The 18,083-nt window shown below is 40.8% G+C and overlaps 1 protein-coding gene across 16 annotated transcripts in view; it reads right to left on the minus strand.

The window, feature by feature from the left end:
• Positions 1 to 18,083, minus strand: part of Dst (dystonin) — a 389,777-nt gene that overhangs the window by 87,566 nt on the left and 284,128 nt on the right. For all 16 annotated transcript variants that reach the window (XM_027386908.2, XM_027386906.2, XM_027386911.2 and 13 more), the window contains 10 exons: positions 16,929 to 17,105; positions 13,741 to 13,864; positions 10,653 to 10,861; positions 9,575 to 9,892; positions 9,005 to 9,171; positions 7,326 to 7,482; positions 6,456 to 6,582; positions 4,139 to 4,201; positions 3,361 to 3,602; positions 1,974 to 2,103 (listed from right to left, as the gene is read on the minus strand). In XM_027386908.2, the coding sequence (XP_027242709.1) occupies positions 1,974 to 2,103; positions 3,361 to 3,602; positions 4,139 to 4,201; positions 6,456 to 6,582; positions 7,326 to 7,482; positions 9,005 to 9,171; positions 9,575 to 9,892; positions 10,653 to 10,861; positions 13,741 to 13,864; positions 16,929 to 17,105 (1,714 nt within the window). The remainder of the gene's footprint in view (positions 1 to 1,973; positions 2,104 to 3,360; positions 3,603 to 4,138; positions 4,202 to 6,455; positions 6,583 to 7,325; positions 7,483 to 9,004; positions 9,172 to 9,574; positions 9,893 to 10,652; positions 10,862 to 13,740; positions 13,865 to 16,928; positions 17,106 to 18,083) is intronic.

The raw sequence follows: 18,083 nt of genomic DNA on the forward strand, positions 1-18,083 counted from the left end.
ACCCGATGCAGTAGGTCTGGACTGCTTTCACAAGTTCACATTTCTCACTAGTTCCCAGGTGCTGCAGAAGTGGATGTGGATGCCAAGAGCACACTCTGAAACCAAAGACACAGCTTAGCACTCTTGTAACTCATATCCCTGCTATTTCTCACCCACAAGCCATTTAATTATCAAGTAATTTCCCTCAAAAACTACCATTTTTAAACATATCACGTCCCTACTCAAATCCTTCAATCAATAACTTCTCATCATTTGCCTGAAACTTGGGACCTGCCACAACCTGACCCTGGAACACTCATCTTGTGTGTTTATATTGAGATGAATCCTCTAATCCAACCCTCGTAACCTTAATGCTCCCCCCAAAGCAGCTCATGTTCACATGAGCCGGACCTGGGCACCTCCCTGCAACATCTGCTATTCCTGTCCATCATTCCCAGTCCCACAGGACCTTACCCTCAGCCAGGAAGCCCTCATGCTCTCCTGGTTTCCACAGAGCACACCTGAGGTGAAACATTAGTTATCAGAGCCCTGAGGCAAGCACTTAAACCCGTCTATCACTCCAGAGATAATAACTATTTGGTGTGATCGGTTTATCTCAGGGTTTTTTGTTTTGTTTTTTTTTTGATGTGTTTTGTGTGGGCACACATGTGCACACGTGTGTGGAAGCTGAAGGACAACCCTCGCTGCCATTTCCTAGAGCTGTGCATCTGTTTGCTTTGTGTTTTTCTCTATCAGTCAGGGTCTCTCATTGGCCTGGTACTTGCCACGTAGACTAGGCTGCCCAGGTAGTTCCAGGGACTCCTCAGCACTGGGATTACAAGCTTGTACTATTGTGTCTAGTTCTGGGGACCGAATTGTCCTTATTCTCATGTGTCAGCAAGCACTTTATTGACTGAGCTATTTCCACTAGCCCCAAGAGATTTTTTTTTTGGAGGGGGGGCACGTGGCACAATATACACAGTAAGTGACTTTTATTTAATGCTATTCCTCTGTATGGCAAGTTATAATCCAATATAATCTGACTAGAGAGACTGTTATCAAAGCAGACAGGGTGGAGAAGTATCAAAGCATCAGGAGGCATTTGAGGAAGCACAAACTCCTCACTCCCATGTCCATTCTAATATCTGACACCACTCTGCTGTGAATCTGATATCCCAAGGAGAGCCAGTGACTTAGGGAGCCATGGGAATCTGATATCCCAAAGAGAACCACTGACTTCGGGGAACCATGAAGCAGAGGGAGTCTTGAGAGTTGGATCCTGTCTACCTCTGAACATTAAGAACACTTTGTTGCTAAGTCCATGATGCCTAACACTAAAGAGAAGGTTTGAAATAAACCTAAAGGAATGACTGAAAGTCAAGTCATCCCAAGGATGACCCATGGCATACACTTCACACAGCACACACTGTGGCTCCTAGCTAGACACACCTTAACTTATGGAAATCTCTAAACAGACTGAAGTAAGAAAATTTCCTTTCTTAGCTCACACAAACTGAAAAGTCCTTTGAAAAAAATTCTATACCTACCAGCAGTTACAAGGACAGGATGGGAGGGGAAGGAGGGCTACCCAGTGTTCTTTCAACACTGGCTTGAGAGAGAAGAGCTGAGAAGACAGGATTGGAGGAGTCCCAGTCTCACAGAGGAGAAGGGAGCCTGCCTTTTCCAGGTGAATGAATGAGAGAAAACATAGTAAGGGATAACAGCTATGAGCACAAAGCTAATAAAAAGAAGACAAGCACCAATGAAAACGTTACTCAGTGCATAGCATTTTCTTATCAACCACCCAATCCACCTTTTTCATAAAGACAGCTGAATGCCAATTCTCAGAACAATGCGCTTGAAAGTCACAATTTTAAATATGCAAAAAACAGATTCTGAAACATTTAAACACCATCTAGAAGCAAATGAAACTACTGGATGTTTTCTGAAAACCATTCTGGTGTCTGCGAGCTGAGGCACAAGGACAGACTTACCCATCTCAGTCAGCATGTGTTTCCAGGTGGAGGCCTCGGGAGCCTCTGGGTTCTCCTTCAGCAGCTCTGTCAGTTTGTCCTTCAGCTCTTGCACTTTGTTTACATTTTGCTTCAGTTCTGCCTCAAATGACTAACAAGGAAAAAAAAAGCGATTAACAACATGAAAGTATGACATCAAAAGACAGAAGGCATAATTATGCTACAATATTCCCCCCTCTCCCACTCTGGTATGAGCCCGAGAGGAAAACCCCCTAAGTTAAAGCTGGAGTGGGTGAGGAGTTGGATGACGCAGCTGATAATTCTCATTTTTTTTTTTCTTTGCTTTTTCTTCGCCCACTTTCAACTTTGAGATACTGAAATCCAACAGGGGAACACTATCTATGGAGGTAATGACTGACTGATACCAAAGAGAATTTTCTGCTTTCAAACTACTACGGGGAAATGTAAGATGCTCTCAGTGAGACTAACTGATAGGCAAATCAGCCTTGGTAAAGGGCTCCAGAATTTGAGGCTCTACTTAGGAATAAACACGTGGTAGAAGTCAAATACAGGTTGATGATTTGCACACATTCTTGCCATCATGGTGCCACCATGGAAAATGACTTTCCCAATTTTGACAGCCACAGAAATACTGTCCTTTAAAGAAGAGGACAGTATTAGCTACCCCATTTTATACAGACAAAACAGGACCTTAACATAGTTAGCCCTTAACTAAATCTTTTCCAAAAGTTAACTAGTTAATATCCCAGATTTAAGTGATTTAATGATGGCAAAGTTACTTATACCCAATAGTTCAGTTTTGTTTTCTTTTGTTTATAATGTCAGAGGGTAGGAAAAATGACTATTAATAACCCTAATCTACAGAAAGACAGATTTTAAAACTCTCAAGTTATTTGTTGAAGGGTTGAGGTAGAAAACAGAACAGAGTTCATGACCACCAGGGCTGCTTCTGAATTTCAGTCCATTCTCTCTGATGTCTTCCTTCTGTGTACCCATTGTAAGTATTACAGCTCCCAAGGGAAAGGTAACCCTGTAGTTAGTAACCAAGGAATACCTGCTCTGAGGAAGCCATGCAGGGCTGTAACACTTCCATTGGCGTACCTTTCCCTTCAGAGCTGTAGGTAATCCTTGGCTTTCTTAGGATTTTTTAAAGATTTCTTAGGGGCAGATCTTTCCAAGGTAAAGATTTTCAGGGTGGAAATTGGTAGGATTTCAATTCCCGAGTTTGGGACTAGTTCCCAAGCTCAGGGATTAGTTGGTTTTTGGGCTCTGGGATTGGTTGGTTTTCAATTCCTGAACTGTTTAGAGACAATGTGTGTTTCTTTGGCTCTGGTCTCAGGGCCAGAGATTTCCTTCATCGGTCCTTTTTACCCTACACCCAGTCTACCTTATTCTGCTCAACTTGTGTCTTCACAGACTCAGTGTCTGTAGGTGTTGGTGTCTGATCCCATTTGCTTGCAGTTTTGTTCATTTTCTGTAACCACTGCATCATTGCACTTGATTCTTCCTGAGCCTTTTGCAACTTGGAGAGTTTAAAATTCAATTCAGCTATTTTATCCTTGAGTAAGAGGCCAAGGTCTTCGTAACTGTGGCTTATGTCAGTCATGTCCTTTTTAATGGATGTTAAACCTATGAGTCGGGAGAAAAGTATACCAATGCATGTTGAGTATTTTGGGGAAAAGTTATAGAACTAGATTAATACTACACAGTATTTCTTTCTACTTTGTCACTATTGAGCTAAAATAAACCACAGACATTTTTAGGATCAAAAGATCAGGTCATACTGCTAATGACAAATAACTTAGTAACTTTGCATAATAGTAAAATGCAAAAGGTAGTGTAATGGAATTATAAGCTTAAGCATTAATATGTTTCTTGGGTACCAAACAATAAATAACATCAAATGCTATCCCAAGTAGAAATGTATCTTAAATTAACAAGAAGGAAATAAAACCAAGTACCAAAGTGAAACATTAAAGTTTTAGTAGTCTCAGATGGACTGTGGTTGCACATTATCATATCAATATATCCATGGAGGCTGTGGCCATTCTAATTCAAGTTTAAGATTTCAATATAACTACTGCCCTCTAAAAGGATTTTCTAAAAAAATAAAACAAAAAAACATTCATTCCATTCATTGTGAACCAGATAAGGTTACTATTCACCTTTATTTGCCAAGAAATCCTGAGTATTTGTGTCTGTTCCTTCACCATTTAGTATTACTCCACCTGCAAAAACAAACAAGAACAATTAAGTAACCTTAGATTGCCCTAGTATTTCTACCCACTAACTATAGATGGCATTAAACAAACCGTCACAGAATGGTTATTCATTGTTTATTCTTATAGTAGTGAGGCGGTGTCTTACCTCCTACTGTTTATAAATTAATCGAAAGTTAATTCCTAAGTAATGTAACAAAGTTGTTTTATGCTAGTCATCTCAATGACAAAGCTACTGAAGTTTAGAAGGTCCCCATGATGCATACATTTACCTGATGACTGAAAATTGTCTGTGGCAGTTTACACAATATTATCAGAGGCTCAATGAAGGCAGGATGATTTAAAAAGACAAGAAGGAAACTTCTGAAAGTAAAGCTGAAACAAAAGCCTTTGCTAAGTCCACATATGCTGAAACAGAACACAGGGGTGGTAGTGCCTGGGCCTGGGGTAGGACTTCCGAATTTAAATGCCAGCTCTACTAATTATTAGCTGTGTGCCTAGAAGAACTAATGGATAAAGCTGATGGGTACCATGGGAGCTAACCTGTAAGAACACTATTGGGACCATAGACAGTTAAGCCATTGCCTATCAAAACAGAAACTCCTTAGTCAGTCATAATAGCTATTTGTCTTTTATTATTATAACCATCTGGTATTGGCATGTTTCCATAACCACACTGTTAATAAAATCCAACTTTCTCATGCTAGCATTCACTGACTGTCTATCAAAGCAGAGATATGCCCATAGAAGCACAACTAACAGAAACATTTAAACATCTGAATATTGCATATTGCATTCACACACACACACACACACACACACACACACACACACACACACACACACACACACACAGACACGAGTGCGCGTCATCTTATATGGAAGTGAAAGCATCCTAGAGTCTCCAAACTAATTCTTAAAGGTCAAGCAAGGAAAACCAAGCATAGTATAGATTTTATTACAAATAAGGAGACAGGAGGAACTAAGATAAAGACAATAGAATTTCTCTTCTTTAGAAAAATCAACTTGGCATCTCAGGAAATCTGATTAGGGGGCAAAAGGAGAGATCACTGCAGCATTTATAATATGGGAATCCCTTTCAAAGGGATTAATAGAGTGGAATAAATGGCTGGTTGAGAAAAGTACAGCTGGAAAATGGGTGTCACTCACAATAGGGACAGCTGGAGGCCTGGTCAGACTAGATAAACCAGAGGGCCCTCGAAACACACAATAGAGATATGCGATCAGCCTTCTGTCTAATCTTCAACTTAAAAGAAAACAAAAATAAACAAAACACACCTCAATAAAGTATGCCTTCCCTAAACACTGTATTCACGTTAAATTAATTTGGGAATCGACGTTTGTATGCAACTCCCTTCTTTGGCTGAGAAGCGTGGGGTCAGCCAGGACTTAGGTTGGCTGAGATGTGTGTGTGTACTAACCAACAGGCTGCAGAGTCAACTGCTTTGGGAACAAGGCACAGACAAGCAGACAAAAGGAGAGAGGGGTCGCCTCTTCAGAGAAGAACTCAACCCCCTTGCCTCACTTCTTTCTAGGAAACCAAATTCGTTTCTTTACTACCTAGTATAATGAGGCCAGAAACAGCACAAAGAGAACACCATTATCTCCATGTAATTAGAGTAAAAAGCAAACAGACTGGAACCTGACCAGTCCCCTTCCTCTGTATCACTTTCTTACTGTTACACGCCATGTGGTTATGTTTTATATGTATTAACAAACATGGCAGGGATTAGTACAGATATCTTTCCATGACAGATTGTGTGTGTGTGTACATGTTCCTACTTTTGTGAGTGCACATGTGCAGGCGTGTATACATATGTCTGCTCCACGGCAGATGTTGGCTATCTTCCACAATGACTTTCCACTTTATTTTCTGAGGTGGGATCACTCCCCAAACCCAGAGGTCAAGGACTCCTTGAATCTAGCTGGTCAACCTGCTCTGAGAACTATCTGACTCTGCCTCCTGAGTGCTGTGATTACAGGCAGGCCACCATGCCCACTCATGTAAAAAACATATGTGAGTCCTGGGGATTCAAACTCCCATCCTCATGCTTGCACACAAACAATTTATTCACTGAGCCATCTCCCCATCTCTCCATGACAGACTTCAATGTGCTTTTAAAAGTCTTTTGTCTTATCTCTTTTACTTTGTATTTCTGAAGTGACTTTTATTTAATTAATTAAAAATACACAAAATTAACACAAGAGATCTAATTCTTACAAACTGGTCATGAAAACATACCTGATTTGACTGCTGCTATGGCCTTTGCAGGGGTAGTCACTGCACTTATCAGGTTACATAGTGAGACCCCACTGTTGTTTGCTTTGTGAATTTCTGGTGCTTTCAAACTCCACTTTTCTTGTAATTTCTTTAAACATAAAAACACATTATCTTTCAGTCTTCCAAGTAGCTTCAAAGTTGTACATTATAATTGAACTTCTTAAGCATATTTCAAAGCAACAATGACTGTGGGCCCAGGTGACTGTTAACACTGTTGGCAGAGGAGAACAGGGCAAGGCCCATTCTGTGTTCTGCCTCCAGCCACAGTGGAAGCCAGGCTGTGTCCTGGTGCTACGGGAATGTTCCAGAGTAACTGTCAACTGTAAGTCTGTAGGGCTATACTAGGTGCCAGTCACATCCTTAGGTATGTAACAGGACAATAAAAATAAACAGGGGCATACAAAATTCCAACACATGCTGAGTTTTAACTACCAAAATTTCAATGAAGTTTTAAAGATACATGATTTCACTCTAAGAAAATATGACACAATTAGCTGTAACCTTTATGACTTGTCAGTCAACAAAAAAATATATATATTATGCACATGAAGACAAGGGTCACTCTCTAATTATGTGGAGAGAGCATGATAAAAGAATGGAAACTAAGTTGGCATTTGATGAAGAGGGAAGCTAATGGCTAACATCTTTTTCATAAATCAAATTAACCAAGAGATTATGTCCTGCCTTGAAAAGTGCAGCTAATCCCATACTGATTTCCACAGATCCGCTACTGCATTTATGAGACCAGCTTGCTGGACTTTAGACTGAAGGACCCTATACTTCATTGCTAATACAGGCAAGCAAAAGTTACTATTAGGTCTAATGAACCACCTTGGTTTCTTCCAGAGATTTTCCCAAGTCCTCTGCACCCAAAGAAGGCTTCATGATGGGAACCTGCTTTGCTGTTTCTTTTATCCAGGACTTCAGTGACTGAGCAAGGACCCGGAAAGCACTCAGCTGCTCCTGGCAAGAACTGATAGCGTCTTTTCTAAAGAACAAAGGCAAACCAGAAGTTAGGCTGCAGAATCAGATGCTCCAAAAGGCCAGTTAGTAACCAATGGTCATCATTCCCAACTTTATTAACTAATGGTCATTATGCTCAACTTTATCAACCACCTTGTATGCACAGAACATTTCAGGCTGACGTCTGCTCATGGGATGAATGACATCAGCTAAGTAACTATTGTTGATGCCTTAAGCAAAGCTATAGACAAAGAGAAGGAAAGGTCAAAAAATCTGTAACTCACACATAACGATTCTCTATAATGCTACATAAACTAGCAACCTTGATGGATCCATTTTACATAATGCTATTGCCAGGCAGCAAAGATACAGAAAAACAACATGTATATGCTGCTGACCAGAGGAGATCATAGGTCACCTTAGTGGATGACTTAACCCAACATTTTGGAGTGATGGCACTTCTACCTCTCCAAAGGTCGATGGCAGTTTTAACAGGTGCTTCTCCACCCCAATGCACAGGTAGTTACATTGTAATCTCTATGGATCTTTCTATATGCCAAGCACATGACCTATGAGCACCGTTACACTTGACATGTGGATGACTCATGAGCACATGTGACTTTGGATGCTGGAGATATAGATATAGTACAACTGGACTAATTACTGATGACTCCATAGATTTAATGTTTTAATGGCCTAGATATTACCTAAATTTAAAACTGGAATAGTCTTCCATAACCTAGATTATGGAAGAAAGCCAAGAATATTTCTTCTGTGAGAGGTTCAGAAACAGAACTCAGAAGGTTTAGATAAAGAATGCTGAGGAAATAAAACTAGATGAATGAGAAATGACCATTCTAAAACATCTTTTTTTGGGGTGCTCTTCTATATAAATGCATAAAAATCAGATATATGTTCTAAACATGAGATAGGAAGTGGAAAGATACAGCCCCAGGGCTGATTCCCACACAGACTCACAGGTCAAACTGGGCCTCTGCCTTGTTCTTCACGGATTTATGGCTCATTCACTCATTAGAGAAGGAAGCTGTTATATTAAAAGGGCTAGAAAGAACATACTGAAATTATGCATAACTTCTGAACTGAGTTCCCAAAGCAAGAACCACTGCCCTTCAAGGTTATTTCTGTTTTTGTAAATAGAAAGGCCATATTTGCCAAAGAAAGCAGAGGCCTCGTGAGCTGAGCCATTTCAGTAACACTCCACCAGCACCACTGCGCTTACAGAATGCTTCTCACTTTTACACAAGCAGTGCTCAGCTTCCCACCTCTGTATTTTAGCAAACAGTAACTTGATGTTTTTGTTGTTGTGTTTTGTTTCTTAAGACAGAGCTACTACAGTCCAGATTAGTGCCTCAAACTCTCTGTAATCCTGCCTCAGCCTCCTGCATAAATTTAATGCACAAACACAGTAACAGTCCAAGTCTTCACATTTTGGAAATCACCTCAGTCATATACTTATATAAATGAAAGCAACTTAGTTACTGAGTGCCACCAAGTAGAATAAAATACATTTTGAATGAGGCGCTTACTTTTCTTGGATAGTATCCTCCAGTTCTTTGAATTTCTTTGACAAGTTATTTGTTTTTTCAAACACCAGAGCTTTGTCTCCTGGTAAGCCATGGCTGGATATCTCCTTCAGGAGGCTGTGCAGAGCTTCGAGATCTTTCTTGTGTTCTAAGAATTTAGTAGTGGATTCCTGCAAAGCAATGACATCCATCAATATAAATGTTGCTGGATCATAGAATCACATTTTGGCAGAGGTATGTAGAGGAGCAGACTATCCCTAGCTGGGGTTTCATGGAGGACATCTAGTGCTTAGCACTCCACAAACTATAAATGTCCAGCTAGGGCACAGTGAATGGTACACTTTAAAATGCACTGTAGTTTTGATTCTCTGGGGCTTTGGCGTGTACAGTGATATTCATGAGAGCTATGATATGTGTGGTAAATGGTTTATTTCTATTCAACAGGCAAATGCTTCATGGACCAACAGTATGAATCAGTGAGAATGACGACTGGTAGGCAGACGGTCGGCAAATGCATGAGCTTGTCTTTACCAGTCTACATGCTTGGCATTGTGGCTACCAAGGAATACGCACCTGCATGTACTGAGACAGCTCTGGAACATCTTTTCCTGGCATGTCCACCTCAGTGAGTGCCTGGCTCTGCGTCTCTAGAAATACCTGGAGCTTTTCTGAGAGGTTTTCAAACTGCTCTACTTTGGCCTTTAGCTCCACCATCTTGGCAAGCTTTTCCTTATGTTTCTGACTCGCTTCAGAAAACCGAGCAGACAGGTCCTTCATTTTCGCTTGCAGTGTGGATGCAGTGGAAGGGTCTGTTGTCTCCATAAATGTCTTCACTTTTTCATTCATGGCATTTATGCTGCTCTGACGACCCGCAATGTCCTGTTCCAACATCTGAAACACAGCAATTATTGTATTTTCTTTTCTTTTCTTTTTCTGTTTTTGTTTTTCGAGACAGGGTTTCTCTATGCAGCCTTATAGACCAGGCTGGCCTCAAACTCACATAGATCCACCTGCCTCTGCCTCTTGAGTGCTGGGATTAAAGGTGTGCACCACCACCTCCTGGCTGTATGTATTTTCTAATGATGTCTACAAATAATGCCAAAGGGTTTTGAAAATGATTCTTCACAGCACCATAAGCTTGAACAACTTGTGACTAACAAGGCTAACAGTTGGAAATGAATGACATGTTTGATTTTTCCCTTAGTGAAGCCAATCCCAAAGCCCTTTAAGGGAGTGTGGAGAACAGCTGGCTGGCTGCTTGAAGAACGCAGGGGGTTGTTTCTTCCCAGCAACCCCTGGGATCTAATGCAGCCTGGGGATTAGCCATGCTCTTAATTTTTAAAAGGCTTGGCAACAACAAGATTGATCTGATGAACCCCATGAGCAGAGCAGCTGGCTGAAGTAATGATAAATGAGATAAGATACAGTGTAGGTTTAAACCCTCCTTAATGAATAATGAAAAGCACATAAATCCCTTTCTAAGTGGCATCACAAAAAATCACCTACACATTCATTTGTATAAGCACTGCTTGCTACTTGGTTGTATTCAGAAGCACCCCTTTCCCCTGCCTTTAAGCCTACTTATTCCTGAAGATAAATAACTTGTTTTCAACTGCAAGTGAAATTCCTTCCTGTAAAAGAGGTCACTCACAATGTCTTTACTGATGAGATCCTGAAGAGCGGCAGAGTTTAAGGGCACTTGACCTGGCTTGACCAGCGAGCTTTCCACACTCCCCATCCAGTCCAGCATCTCATCCAAGCCGTCCTGCACACTCAGTGAGCGGGTCAGGGTTATCTGTAGCTTTTCATTCCGTTCATTCACAGACTTGGACAGATCATCGTATCTCCCAACAATGTCATCTGCTCCACACAGAGAGGGGACCAGTAAGCACCAAGTTCTGCTTGCCTCAGTCCTTTTCAAATGCATTTCGAATAACAATTAAGTTTCCATACCAAAAGGTTTAAGTGATACATTTCCAATGAATAACCAGATCGTCTGTCACTTTTTATGAAGACACAAATGAGTGGAAAACGAAATAGTAAAAAAAGAGTAATTTCACGTGCTACCATTTGCATCTGGAAAAATCTTCAGAGACATAAACATTTGAAGTGTGTCAGAGAGATGAAAGCATGGTCTAAACAGTAGGCCACAGCAATCAGCTAGTGTCTGACTGGTATATCAATATTGATTGATAACTATTTGGGGGTGGCTGAGTGACAGTCCCAGACAACCCCTCTCCAGAGACAATACTCTGACACACACACACACACACACACACACACACACACACACACACGTTCAGCTTTTGTCATAATCAGAGAGAGGCTTCAAATACGAAGAAGATTCAAGTGCATTAAGAAAACAGGTTAACAGTGTAAATACACCTAAAGCTATGATTGTGCTTCAGATAAAAGGCAAAAAATGAGTTACCAGAACAACTTATTTCCCATGGTATGAACTTTCAATTCTCAAGATTTAAGGTGAAAAAAAAAAGAAAAAGAAAAAAGAAAAATGCTACCTTCCTGCCCAATTTTCTCTTGAAAACGAAATTCTGTATTTTGACATTTGACATTCTATTCTGTGGGCCAGCAACAGGTTCAAAGAACAGAGCTACTAATTTTTGTCTCTCTCTGGAAAACATTTTTTTTTAAATGATGATTTTGAAAGCTCATTTATTATACAAATATTCAAAAAAGCATTTCAGTTCTTTATGAATGTTTTAGAAGAACACAGTGTAGGACACAGCATGAGAAACTGTGGTCTAAACAGCTCTACAGGTGAGTTCCCTCACATGCTTGTGTTTGGCCTATGGCGGATGATTCAATAGCAAAATAATTTCTTCTAAGTTGTTGGAATGCTACAGCATGAGAAAACAGGTTAACCAATTCTCACTGATTGGAGAGTTTACCTGACGGAGGCAATCAGGGCCCTGTTGCTAAGATACAATGAATCTGAAAAGAATGCTTAATAGAGAGAAGGACTACATTTAATACATACCAAGATGGTATGAGCAGAGGAAACAAGAGTCAAATTCAAGTATGACCCCTAACTAAAAGTCCCAAGAGTAGTCACTTTAAACTGTAGCTTGTGATTCGAAGTGGAGCTGTTCCTGGGGGTGGGGTGGGGGGGTGGGGCAGTGCTTATGTAGTTTAGCCATGACTTACGACTTCCCATGCCACATCAATGAGCTGCTTTCAAAAACTTAATACACTGTGGGTACCACTGTTTGCTATGGACTGCATGTCTATCACCCTTGACACACACCCCCACCCTGCCTCCTGCTCCCACCTATGAATTTAGGTCTAAGGCCTAAAATGGTGGTATCTGAAGATGAGGACCTTTGGAATCCCACCTGTGTGCATGTATATAATTTGATCAGTTCCTTACATAAAATTTTAATCCTATGTAATTTCCTAAGCAACAAAAAGTACTAGAAAAATCTTTCTTTTGGTGTTTGTCTTTTGGCCCCAGTTCCTGACACAGAAGTGTTTTAAGTGTTTAGCAAATCCTTCATGAGTTTAAGGGTAGCCTGGGAAATATAGCAAGCTCTTGTTTTTGTTGTTGTTTTGTTCTTTTTTAAAAATCAACAAACAACCCAAAATAAATATTTTAAAAGCTACTGTTTTTCTTAGAAATAAAAAATGGAAATGTGTCTGCATTCTAAATAGTTTCACACATTCCTAGAAAATGATGTCAACAGAAGTTCTAAAGCATTGATGTAATACATGAAATAATGAACATTTAGTATCAGGGAAAGCCAGGCTTGGCAGCTTATACCTGAAGTCTAGCATTCAGGAGGCTAACACAGGAGGACTGGCTTGAACTCAAGACTAGCCTGGGCTACACAGTGATTCTCCAGCCAACCTGGGCTACAGAGCAAGATCTTGTCTTAAAAAGACAAACAACAACAAAAACAAGAACAAACAAACACAACAACCCCCCCCACAAATATTAAAATAATATATGGAAGACATCAAAAATGCCTTTTCAAATGAAGACAGTCTTTCTGCTTCACACCTTCAGGCTCAGATTCCTACGGTGATGGTCCCTGATGCGAGCTTACACAATAGTGTATCAGAACAGAACAACAAAACCTTAGATCAGCATTTCCCAACCTGTGGGTCACAGCCCCTTTGTGGGGGGTGTCAAATGACCCTTTCACAGGGGTCACCAAAGATCACTAGAAAACACAGATATTTACATTATGAATCATAATAGTAGCAAATTTACAGTTGTGAAGTAGCAATGAAAATAATTTTATGGTTGGCGTCACCACAAGAGGAACTGTGTTAAAGGGTCACAGAATTAGGAAGGTTGAGAACCACTGTCCTAGAGCCTTCGCCCATACTTTCTTCATATGCCTTAAAATTTTGCAGTTTTGCATTTTGTAATTAAATATGATAATATAACAAGATGAATACGTAATTTATAAACACATGTGCCTTGTAATTACTTATTGATCAAGGTACATGATCAAGAGTGCTTGCATGTCTTTAAGAACAGGGGGAAGTTCCCCTCGTAAAGAGTGGCTTTCTCCTCACAGAAAATTTCTACTCAGACTTTAATTTAGCTCTATTAGGGGGAAACATGAATAGTCATCTGGAAATTTTCTTTTATTTATTTTGTACACACATGCAGAAATCACAAATCAACATACATCCGTCAACTTTCTCATCTATAAAATACCTCCATTTCAAACATACTCATGAGACAGGAAATGAGCTAAGACCTTACTTACCCAGTGTCTTCTGGATGTCATTCTTGGCAGGAAGTAATGAGCCCCTGGCATCCAAGAGCACTTCGGCTGTTTTTTTCAGCTTCTCTACAGCAACTTGCTGACTTGATATCTGTCCTTGCAAGGCCTGTGGGATTAAGTGGCTTTCAATTATATTTAGAAGGGCTAACAGATTCCCAATAAGGAAAAAAAATCGATATATTAAATTGGATGGAATAAACCATACAACATGTAAACTTTCATCGTCAAGCTTGCTCCGGGTTTCTGAGAATAAAGCCATTCGAGAGCAGTAACCAATCAGTCTAGATGGAGAGCGCTGACACACACAAGTAAGGGTTCTTAGGTCTTTCTCCTTGCCACCCCATCACTGTTTTCCCCTCATTTCCACTTTGATGTTTTATACAACACCCCTACCACCAAACCCCAAACCACCAACAAAACTCAAAACTAAAGAACCCCCACGGACTAGTTCTGATTCCAGGTCCTTGACTTCAGATTGTGTCATCTGTATGTTATTTATTCCAGTAAGTTATTGAGCATCTAAAAATCCAAAAAGCTTTGCTACATTCTGTAGGAAAAAAAAAAAAAAAGAAGAAAAACGTTGCAAAGTTTACAACAAGGGCGAAATTCCAGAGGTCAGAGGAGACGCTAGTGGAAGGTGGGCTAGCGGAGGAGCGGCAGGGGTGTGAGGGCCTCTGTTAGTGGTGGCCATGCTGGGCCCTGAATCGACTGTAGAGATGAAAAAGCGGAATACTACTCCACAGAACAAATAGAGAGCACAGAAATAGCCCAGAGAGAGGGAGAGACCATGAGCATGATAATGAGTGAATAAATACGGCTTGCAAAGGCCTCAAACGTTAGGCTAAGGGCTTGACATCCTGTCTGTAGCAATGGGGAATTACTGAAGGCTGTGAAGAAACTGCTAAGTAAGGGCATACGGCAGCGCAGGAAAAAATAGTGAGAAAGAAATGAAGTCAGAAGTAAAAAGCCTAGGTGGGAGTAACTTAAGCCAGAACAAGGCAGCCAGGACTTTAGCAAGGTCTGAGGCCACTTCCTCTTCTCGGATTGGCTGGGCCACAAAGTACAGCGCGGTACAGGGATGAGAAGAGCCAAAAGGACTTGTTCACATTATCAAAAGACATAATACCTAACATAGTATGACTTACTACAGGTGAATTTTATACCAAAATCAAATAAACACCTGCACTCTTGTATGTTTCAGAATATTTAACTATGTAAATACGTGTTACATTTGTTTATGCTGTGGAATGTTACTGGAACTGACTAAGGGTGTCCTATATTTGTTTCTGCTGCATGTGTTTAATGACATAAGGATGTGTTACACCTGTTTATGCTGCATTTGTTTAATTATGAAAAGATGTGATGCTGTTTCACCTTGCCCGCCTAAGGCACCTGACTGGCCTAATAAAAAGCTGAGTGGCTAATAGCTTGGCAGAGGCAGGACAGATGAGGCTGGTGGGCAGAGAGCTAAATAGGAGACTAGGAGGAAGAAGAAGTGAGAAGAGAATGGGGAAGAATGAGAGGGACATGCCCAGGGACAGAACACTTTCCTGGTGCCCACTGCAGGGGTGACAATCAATGCTCTAGTTCCAGAAGACTGTGCCTAGCCACTCTGCACCTCCAAACTTCCTTTTCACTGTCCTTGGCTCTCAATCCTGAGAGCCTTTGCAATAAACTAACACTACCTGTGCTGTCTCAGCAGGGACGGAGATGTTCTAGAGACATCTGTGGCTTTCCTTTCAGTTATGAGACCATTAAAACAACTGGGTCCCAAGAACTGGAATTTCCCCAGGAATCTCATGCTGGGAGTAGGAAGAGACTAGGGTCAAGAGGCAAGCCAAAGGATGAGCTCATTTCTTAGACAGAGATCTCACACAGTTCCCACAACTTGTCAAACCACCTGAGACTGAAGCTAAGACAAAGATGGGCCAAACTATACCCTGAGCGGGGCTGCTTAGCTATGCATAACTCTTGCCTTCCATTAAACTTAAACGTCAGGTCAAGACAGACTTCTTTGTTTCCCTTCGGAATGTGGCCACACTGAACATATTTCTTCTCTCTGCACTCACCATCACTTGGTTCTATAATTGGCATATTGAAAGTGGCCAAGCCTAGCTTTTTAAGTCTGTCAAGGCTCAGGCTCTGACCCTAGCCACACCAGTGAGTACCCTCACCTGTTAAAAGAAGACATTTCTAGATCAATGAAACTTTTAAACTCAAATTTTTATTTTATCATGCCGGGGAAGAATAAAGTATTTTAAAAATTATCTATCCTTACTTAAAAATTGTTAAAATATACTTTGGTTTTAAAAAATAGAGACAAACTTGACAGTTTGTCAGACCGAGAGTTGGCAATCATGCACTTCTGATGTCAAACCTGCATTTCTGAAAAGGCAGGAAGACATTCTGTGATAAGGCATTGACAGTAACTGAAGTTAGTATCTCTAGTCACCATGGGGGAACATAATAGATCCCAAACACTGACTCTGAGACACCCCGAATAATACAGTAACATTCTTCTACATGTCACTCTTGAACAAAGACTCATTGTGTACTTTGGCCCAGGTAACCCTGTAGATCAGTGGTTCTCGACCTCCCTAATGCTATGACCCTTTAGAACAGTTCCTCATTGTGTGGTGACCCCCAACCAGAAAATTATTTTCATTACTACTTCATAACTGTAATGTAGCTACTGTTATAAATCATAATATAAATACCATCAGATATGCAGATGGTCTTAGGTGACCCTGTGAAAGGGCTGTGCGACCTCCAAAGCAGTCACAACTCATAAATTTGAGAACTACTGATCTAGATACTGGGAATATGGCCACGAACAACACAGACACAAACACCCACCTTCACAGAGCTTAATTCTAATGGAAAAGGGAGAAAAATTAAGAAATATAACAGTAAATAAGTGGGCGGGTGGTGTTGGGGTTAGGAGGTGGGTGTGGTAGAATACAGGCATTCACAGTGGTGTCACACCAGTTCAGTAACAGTGGGACAAAAGCCATGGAGAGTTTAGTCTGGTCGGAACCCCTCTGGGGGGACAGAACACCTTCCACATGTTTCCTTGGCCCAAAGGAAAATGATCACACAGGCGCGGAGAACGGAAGGGCATCAGCAGGACTACTGGGGGGCTGTTTCTCCTTCCCCATCTCCTCCTTTACCTTGCTCTCCTCTAGCTGCCTTTGAAGATTTCTGGGGTCCACAGCAATGGGCTCAAGTAGATGTTTGCTTGCTTTGGCCTCGCAGGCCTGCAGCCCAGAGAGAAGTCCACATGAAGCGTCTTCATAGTGTTGGTATTTATCCACCAGATCTTTCAGGTTATTTCCAAGAACACTGCACTAAAAAAACCGAAGAAGGGACAGAAAGGAAGACCAAAACCCACTATTTATTACATGTCAAATAGTCTCAAGATGTATGAGCCCTGTAGCTGGGGGGGGGAGGGGGGGGGGGGGGACGGGATGATGACACACAGAACAACTCAAGTTGAGTTTTTTCCTTCGTGTGAGAAGTCAAAGGGAACCATAAAAATAAGGAGACAGTTCTAGACTTACAATAATTAAAAAAACATATTGGTGGCTGATCTTAAACAAGAATGAATCACCAGACAAGGCAGACTTACTGGGGCATACCTCCTGGGTTTTCAGACAATATATATATATATATATATATATATATATATATATATATGATGAAAATACTTTTATGGTGCTTTATAAATCATTTCTACATTCTGCACAACATTACCATAATGAGACCAAATAACTTACACTAAAATGGAGCAAAATCCAAGCCTCAGAGGTGCTCTTCAAATCATTTATGCAGGTGGGACAAGTCTGAACATGTTTTTGTGTCCTCTCCCTCCCATCTGGAGACAGGATCTTGCTATGTAGCCCAGGCTAACCCAAATTCACTATCCTGCTCCCTCAGTTTTTGGAGTGTGTACCACCACACCTGGTTTATGGATTTTGTTTTTAGTAAGATTCTTTATTTTCCAGAGTAATAAAAGAAGCAACATAGAACATTCATGATTAACAAACATTAGCAATTAATAATGAGAACATAGTGACCAAATACATCTGTAGGACAAACAAACAGTTCTGTAATATATTTGACGGGAATTATCCTACATGAAACTTCAGCTGGCAAGACCAGGGAGGGGTTGAGCGCCTCCTTCTGCTTCGTTCACTTGCTCCTTCTGGTGGTCATATTTGGTACTGCATAATTTAATAACAAAAACTTCTGGTAAACTTCTCTCAAAGCTAAGTAACTTGAAGGTGCTAATCTTTAAGAGGCATTTTCCAGAAGTAAGGGAAAAC

The sequence above is a fragment of the Cricetulus griseus genome (genome assembly GCF_003668045.3).
Source record: "Cricetulus griseus strain 17A/GY chromosome 1 unlocalized genomic scaffold, alternate assembly CriGri-PICRH-1.0 chr1_1, whole genome shotgun sequence".
NCBI classification, from domain to species: domain Eukaryota; kingdom Metazoa; phylum Chordata; class Mammalia; order Rodentia; family Cricetidae; genus Cricetulus; species Cricetulus griseus.